Source organism: Populus alba, chromosome 1 (assembly GCF_005239225.2).
Source record: "Populus alba chromosome 1, ASM523922v2, whole genome shotgun sequence".
Lineage (NCBI taxonomy): Eukaryota > Viridiplantae > Streptophyta > Magnoliopsida > Malpighiales > Salicaceae > Populus > Populus alba.
Genome location: NC_133284.1, coordinates 16,372,398 through 16,380,403, shown reverse-complemented (window position 1 = coordinate 16,380,403; position 8,006 = coordinate 16,372,398). Strand labels below are relative to the sequence as shown.

Here is an 8,006-nt window from a genome sequence, read left to right as displayed (position 1 = left end):
TTTGGGAAGGAAGGGTGCTTAGCAGGGAAGGTTAGCACGGTTCAGCCTCTGAACATGGCAGAGGTGTGGGTAGCTTGTTTACAGTGGGTAGTTTGTTAACAATCCTTAATTGCAAGAGAGACATTCATTTCTCATTTCTTTTCACGTAAAAACTCATGCAGTCTGTTACAGGTATATATAGTTGAAGACTACCCTCAACTACCCTTGGTGTAATTATTCTGTTTAATCAAAATGTTGTGTTTTAAAGGAAATACAAAACAATGCAGTTTAAATGACTTAATAAAACGATGTGTATCCACTAACGGTTACTTAATTTGAATCTCATATCAATCCTTTTCTTCTTCATCTTCGGTTGGTAATAGGATTTGACAGAGATGCAGGGAAAGAGAGGAGGGTGATCGATTGGCGGCAAAACTTAAAGAGTTAATTTTAGCTTTAGCTTTTCTGGTGTGTGTATGTGATTCCATTTTATTATAATATTTTTTATTTAAAACATACGGGGTACTGTTGTTCCCTATAGCTTATAGTAGTGTCCCGGAAAAAGGCGAGGAAAATAACACTCGTTGGCATGGATGGCCAACAATTTCAAAACACTATTTTATTCCCTCATGGAAGCTTGATGCCAGTTAACTATAAGGAATGGAGATAGCAAACGGTGAGAAATTTAATTTTATTCAAATTTTTTTACTACTATTTTTCTGGTTTTGTCATTTGCTGAAAGTAATTAAGCTTTTGCACTAAAATAGATCTCGCGGGCCACTTGAATGACATGCAGCCCCCTTGAAGTAAAAATTATGATAACAAGCATTTTGATCTGCACCAAGCACCCAGGAGGAAACACACATATACTATGGATTGCTGAAACTATTGTACGCTTATATTGTATGTTATTCCATCTAAAATGGAGGTTTAGTTTAATGCATCAACCTTCCAGTTTAGGAAGTTGCTTTGTACTACATAAACTACCTTCGGGTTTGAAATTTCACCCTCATTTAAACATTCCCTTCATGTCTCACATATTAATAGCTAATTCGCAAAAGTTATTGTTGCAGCAACACAAACTGGTGTATCTGCTACTATATAACAGAAAGGGCAGATCAAAATAAACTGGAAGATTGGAAAGTGCTATTGCTAAAGCCCAAGCTCAAGCTTCCTCCTCCTTCTCCCCACCATCCTCTCCAACAGCTTCAGTCCTCTCCTCCTTGTCAACTTTTTCATCAGTCTCCTCCTTGTTAACTCTTCCATCCATCTACTTTTCTTTACGTTGCACAGACTCGTCGTACTGTCAAACAAATTTTTCATAAATAGAGAATAAATGTCATATGAAAATGCAATTACTTTTACTTCAATAACCCAACAGACAGGCATAGGGCAGGCAGGAATAATGAGTAATGAGCATACCTTGAAGAGGGGAGAGAGATCCTATGACGAAAGCAAAGAATGATATTAGCTAGTATTTGATGAATTAAACATGAAAATAAAATGACAGTCCTATAAAAGGTTGAAGAAAAAAACAATTGAAGATGCCTTTGGAGTTGGTTAATATATTACCTGAACTCGGGGCAGAACTTCTTCAGCAGAAGAACAGTCATCAGGGTTTTCAGACAGCATGTTTGAGAGAAGAGATTTTAGAGGTTTGTAACTCTTATTTTCCCACGCATCTGGAAATTCTATTCTTTTTAATTTATCTAAACTATTTTTCCTTTCTGTGCCAGATGTTATGGGGTGTAACAGCATGAATAAAATAATTCTTAAGCTGTATACATCCGCCTTGGCATCGATGGGTCCCTTTTCCGCCTCAAGAGCCCTATATGTTTTGTTTCCCTCTGCGTCGACCTGAACCTTTTCACCTTTCTTATAGAAGACCACTGCCAAAAAAAGATTAATAAGAAATATAAACTATCACATTTAAAAACATTTAAATTTGAATCGCTCACCAATTCCAAAATCTCCTATTTTTATCTCCTTCTCATACTAAGCTTGAGAAACTCCCACAAAAATGTTTTTTATGGCAAGGTCTCTATGGACAAATTCATTTGCGTTGATGAAGCACACTTCTTTAACGATTTTCTTGGCCATCATGAAGTGTCCCTTGAGGCCCGTCTCTTTAGAGAGCAGATCATGAAGAGTCCTATAATAAAAATAGAATGTTGTAAGCAACTGTATATAAAAAAAGAAGAACATAAAAAAAAATGCATGCCATTTCACTCACATCGGACAACACTCCATTTGAATAAACAGCGTCGTAGTATCTTCACCAGCAAAGCTTGAGCCACGCATGTCATCATGATCACTCTTTGGCTGCAAACTCTCTTTCCAGGCCTGATAGACAAAGACAAATTGTCAACATGTCTTCTAAACTCATTTGAAAATAAAAAAGAGAGATCAGAGAGCTAGAATTTTGAATACCAAACAGTAAAATACCTGATGGTACCGCACAATATGTTTATGGTGCATCTTAGCATGAGTAGATGCTTCTCTGCACATTACAACATAACAGATTTTTTAGCGTGTAATAATCACCCATAAAAAAAAAAGAGTTATAAAGGCTAACCTTAAAATAAAATAAAACAACACAGCACAACACAACACAATACAGATAAAATTAAAACAATAGAGATTTAATACCTTAAAATCACTTCCCTATCATGGTAACCAATTTTGATTTTCTTTACTGCATATTCCATAAGATCAAGCTTATGCTTACATTTCATTACTTTTCCATATGTGCCATTGCCTATGTAAAAAAAAATAAACATTCTAAGAACAACCAAACTAAAAAAAACAACAACAACGTAAATTTATGTTTTACCTAGACATTGAATCTCCTCAAAGTCCTCTTTGTATTGGCGATCAGAAATCTTTTGCCGAGAACTTTTTGAATCAGAGCTGTTGTTGTTGCCGCTGTCGCCTCTAAAAACTTTGATGTAAGCTAAAATAACAAAGCCAAAACTTAGTTTAATTAGATGTTTCTAGCTATTTAAAAATAGAGCTACTGCTACAATTTGTTCCCACTGAAGAACAGCCTGCTGATCTCTTAACCACGCATCTCCCAAGTGAAAGGTTCTTGTTCCTCAAGTCTCAACTATGTATCGTTCCTAGACCCTTTCACTTGCGGGGGGATGATAAACCAACAATAGTAGAGGAAGTAGACTCGGTTACGTAACTAGCAAGTCAATTAGCATTAGTTACCTATAATAGAAAGTTAGTTATGCAATTATGTTAGTTATGCCAGTTGTATTATCAATTCGTCCTCCCCTTGTAACAAACACCTTATATATATATATATATATATATGATCTCTGCTCTAGCAACAGTAGAGAAAACAGAGATTAATATTCCTAAATTCTATCTTGGTATCAGAGCTTATTTCCTTGTTAACCATGGCTTCTGCGTTTAATCAATCATCATCTACCTCTGGTCCGGTTGGCTCTGGACAAAGTACAACTGTGACATCCATCCCCACACATCAGATGCTCAATCATACACTACCTGTGAAACTTGATCGATCGAATTATGTCTTATGGAGGTCTCAAATTGATTATGTTGTTTTTGTCAATGGCTTTGAGGATTTCATAGATGGCACAACTATCTGTCCAGAAAAGGAGCTAAGTCTAGGAGTAACTAATCCATTGTTTGTCGCTTGGAGAAGACAAGATAGCACAATTCTTAGCTGGATATACTCATCCCTCATGCCAGCTATCATGGCACAGATCATTGACTACAATACCTCTCACACTACCTGGAATGCCTTAGAGAAAACCTTTTCTTCTTCCTCAAAAGCTAGAATCATGCAACTCAGGCTTGAGTTGCAATCCATGAAGAAAGGATCTCTATCCATGATAGATTACATCATTAAGGTTAAAGGCGCTGCAGACAATCTAGCAACCATTGGAGAACTTGTGTTAGAACAAGATCAAATAATGAATCTCCTTAGAGGCCTTAAATCTGACTATAATGCAGTAGTCACTGCCATCAACATTCGAGATGATAAGATCTTTATTGAAGCAGTTCATAGTATACTACTAGCATTTGAGCATCGTCTTGAACAACAAAGCTCAATTAATCTTGTTCTTATATCTGCTTGTCATGCCTCTTCCTCCAATAATAGAGGTGGTGGAAGAAAGTACAATGGCAGCTGAGGACAAAGCCATACCTCAAATACCAGCAACTACACCTATAGGGGTTGTAATCGTGGGGGTAGGTATAACTATAATGGGAGACACAATTCAACCAACTCTGAAAAGCCACAATGTCAATTATGTGGCAAGTTTGGTCATACTGCCTATGTGTGTTACCATCGGTTTGATATCTCATATCAAACCTCACAAAACAATGGTACTCCCTCTTTGAATACTGGAAATCATAACACAATAACTGCTATGGTTGCAACTTCTCATAATTCTGCAAATGATGATTGGTACTTTCATTCTGGAGCAAGTCATCATCTGACTCAGAATGAAGGGAACCTCAACAATTTTGCACCTTACACAGGCACAGACAGAGTCACAGTTGGTAATGGTAAGCATCTATCCATTTCCAACACTGGCTCTCACTGGCAAGTCTCTAATTCACATTCTTTCCAGCTTAGAAAAGTATTTCATATTCCTTTTATCTCAGTCAATCTGATCAGTGTTGCTAAATTCTGCTAAGACAATAATACCTTAATTAAGTTTCGGTCTAATAGTTTCATTGTGAAGGATCTGCATATGAAGAAGTTGCTAGTGCAAGGCAAACTTGAGAATGGGCTTTATAAGTTTCCAGTGCTGCACAAAAACAAGAAACTGGTGTATGTTGGAGTTCATAATACTTCTACTTTTCATTCCCATAGACTAAGTCATATTCATAATAAAGTTGAACTTTGGCATCACCAATTAGGCCATGTTATGACTAACATTGTAGTTCAAGTAATGCAAAGCTGTAATATCTCTTATGAAAGGAATAAAGTTGTTGTTTGCTTCACTGCTTGTCCCTCTTGTCAAATGGCTAAAAGTCACAGGTTGCCCATTCATCTTTTATTTTCCCATGCTTCCAAACCTTTAGAACTCATTCATACTGATATCTAGGGACCTGCTATGCTCAAGTCTACATCAGGTGCAAAATATTTCATCCTCTTTCTCGATGACTATTCACTTTATACGTGGTTCTATCCTCTGCAAACCAAGGATCAAGCCCTCTCAGTCTTCAAACAGTTCAAACTTCTAATAGAGAATCAGTTTGATGCAAGAATAAAATGTTTACAATCTGACAATGGCGATGAATATCGGTCATTTATGAACTTTCTCCAACAATCTGGCATCCTACATCGATTTTCTTGTCCTTATACTTCAGCTCAAAATAGGAGAGCAAAGAGGAAGCACAAGCATGTTATGGAAACTGGATTGGCTTTACTATCTCACGCCTCATTACTAATACAGTTCTGGCAATATGCATTCCAGTCAGCCACTTTCCTCATCAATCGCATGCCAAGTAAGGTACTAAACAATGAATCCCCTTATTACACTCTCTTTCACAAAATGCTTAAGTACAAGTCTTTCAAAGTGTTTGGTTGCTTGTGTTATCCACTCATTCGTCCCTATAACAATCACAAACTACAGTACTGATCTCTTCAGTGTGTCTTTCTTGGGTATAACTTCCAAAACAAAGGTTACTTGTGTCTTGATCTTTTGACTAGACGTGTATGTCACACCCCATGTTGTATTTGATGAAACCAAATTCCTTTCACTCATACCTTCCCTTCCAAGTGATTCCCCAGCAGATATCCTCCCTCCAACAATTTTATCTTTCCAGACTCTCCCCCTACAAGCATCAGCCACTCACCACCATAGTCTGTTTTACCCCTCCCAAGTGACAGTCCACACTCTGTCAGTGTTTCCACCCCTATTCTTGTCTCTCATTCTGAATCTGCATCAATTCCTGATGTTCAGGATACCTGTTCTGCTCCAGCTCCACGACTGACCACACGATTGATGTATGGTATCACCAAGAAAAAGACCATGTTTCATATATCTGCTACAAAACTCTCAAAACCACACACTCTTAGTCAAGCTCTCACAGATTCTAATTGGACCCAGGCCATGGATCTAGAAATAGCTGCTTTACATAAAAACCATACCTGGGATCTTGTTGACCAACCTACTGATGTTAATATAATTGGTTGTAAGTGGGTTTACAAGTTGAAACACAAGCCAAATAGGATCATCGACAGGTATAAAGCTAGACTTGTGGTTAAAGGGTTCCATCAAACTCTTGATCTTGATTATTTTGAAACATTTAGTCCAACTGTTAAGGCTGCCACTATTTGAATCATCTTAACTGTTGCAATCAGCTTTCAATAGGAAGTTCGTCAGCTTGATGTTCAAAATGCATTTCTAAATGGGGGGGTTAGAGGAACAAGTTTATATGGCTCAACCTCCATGATATGAAGATCTCCGGTTTCCCACCAAGGTCTGTAGATTAAAGAACGCCTTATATGGTCTGAAACAAGCTCCACGAGCGTGGTTTTAATGGCTCAGCTCTGCCCTTTTACAATGGGGTTTCAGTACCTCTAGAACTAAAAGCTCCATATTTCTTCATTTTGGTGCATCCATAACTCTCCATATTATTTTTTGAAGAAAGAGAGTAAATGATAAGAAGATCAAAATTAAAACAACATTTTAAAGACAGTAGAAGTAATAAGATTTCAATTTAATCCATTATGTTGGAATTTGTTTTCTAGAGGATAACATAATCTTAGTGAAACTAAAATATAAACCAATAAAAAAAAGTTAAAACAACAAATAAAATTGAGGGGAGAGGGAAGAAAAGACCTATTTAAGAAATATAATTTACAAATAAAGCTTTTTAAGTTAAAATCTTAAACAAATTGTTCTGTCAAATGATTGATGCTAAAGTATGAATTCTATAAGCAATAAATAATTAATCTTACATAGAAAAACAAATGCAAAATATTATATAAAATTACCTTAAATGGAAGTTCCATACCTACTTTATGCGAATATACTTGCATTTTTCGTTTGTTTTTGTCTAAGAATAATAATCATATTTTTGAAGTAATTTGCCCATCAACTTAGATCCAATCCTCGTGGTTAGTTTTTTAAAAATTAAAAAAATGTATTTTTTTTAAGAAAAAAACAAATGAAGAGTCACCACCAATCATTTTATTTATCGTGATTGGATCTTTGCTGTTGAAGAAAATGAAACTAGAAGGCACGATTAAAATAATTTTGATATGAACAGCGACACCCCCAAAAAAACAAAATTAGGTCATCGGCGACAAAATCAAATTTCACTTTCTAGACAACACATCTTTGTAGTGTTTTTTTGACAACTTGAATCGTTGGGCATTCCAAGCTAAAGAGGCCCAATGTCAATATATACACTGAATGTGGATTCCAAGCCTCTTGATCTTGTTGAATAAACCTGTAAATATCATGTGCATGTCACCGTCTTAGTTTTTTATTTTTATTGAGAGTATTCGATTAGTTTATATATTTTTTAATTAATTTTTATAATTTTTAAAATTAATAATCATATAAATTTCTAGTATTCCTAAAATTTATAACACTTTAACTAATAATCTTTAAAAATTAAATTTTTATTACAGGGGGAAGGACACAAATGGAAAGATGTGGAAGCGGGAAAAAGGTATTATTTTTTTGGCAGATGTCTTAATTAAATTCACACTGCTAAGAATACTAAAAGAAGCTAAAACTCATTCGGAAAACACTCTAGCTCCGAACTACAAAAATAAACTGTCCACTAGAATATTGATTTTTTTTTCTCCCCACCTAAAACATTTAATATTAACTTTTAAAAATATTGAAGTTTTATCGTATGATCTAATTATAGTTGCAAAATTTATAGGAGTTAATAAGTATTTTATATTTTTAATTGTATAGTGAAATAACTAAAATATTATTGAAAGTAAAAAAAACTAAACATGGTATTAAGTATTTTTGTACTTTCACAATAATATTTTTATTATTATAATATCAATTAAAAAG

The 8,006-nt window shown here is 35.3% G+C and overlaps 1 protein-coding gene and 1 long non-coding RNA gene across 2 annotated transcripts; one reads left to right on the top strand and one right to left on the bottom strand.

Moving 5' to 3' along the window:
- Positions 1–879: 879 nt before the first annotated feature.
- LOC140955734 (uncharacterized) lies at positions 880–2,327 on the bottom strand. Its single transcript, XR_012170211.1, has 5 exons — positions 2,213–2,327; positions 1,938–2,131; positions 1,552–1,868; positions 1,402–1,422; positions 880–1,282 (listed from the first exon to the last, which is right to left on the bottom strand). It is a non-coding gene; the product is annotated as an uncharacterized lncRNA (long non-coding RNA).
- Positions 2,328–3,383: 1,056 nt separating this feature from the next.
- Positions 3,384–6,305, top strand: LOC140954343 (uncharacterized). Its single transcript, XM_073403660.1, has 5 exons — positions 3,384–4,017; positions 4,112–4,303; positions 4,438–4,521; positions 5,332–5,474; positions 5,928–6,305. Exons 1-5 carry the CDS (start codon positions 3,384–3,386, stop codon positions 6,303–6,305), a joined length of 1,431 nt encoding a protein of 476 aa, XP_073259761.1.
- The last annotated feature ends 1,701 nt before the right edge of the window (positions 6,306–8,006 follow it).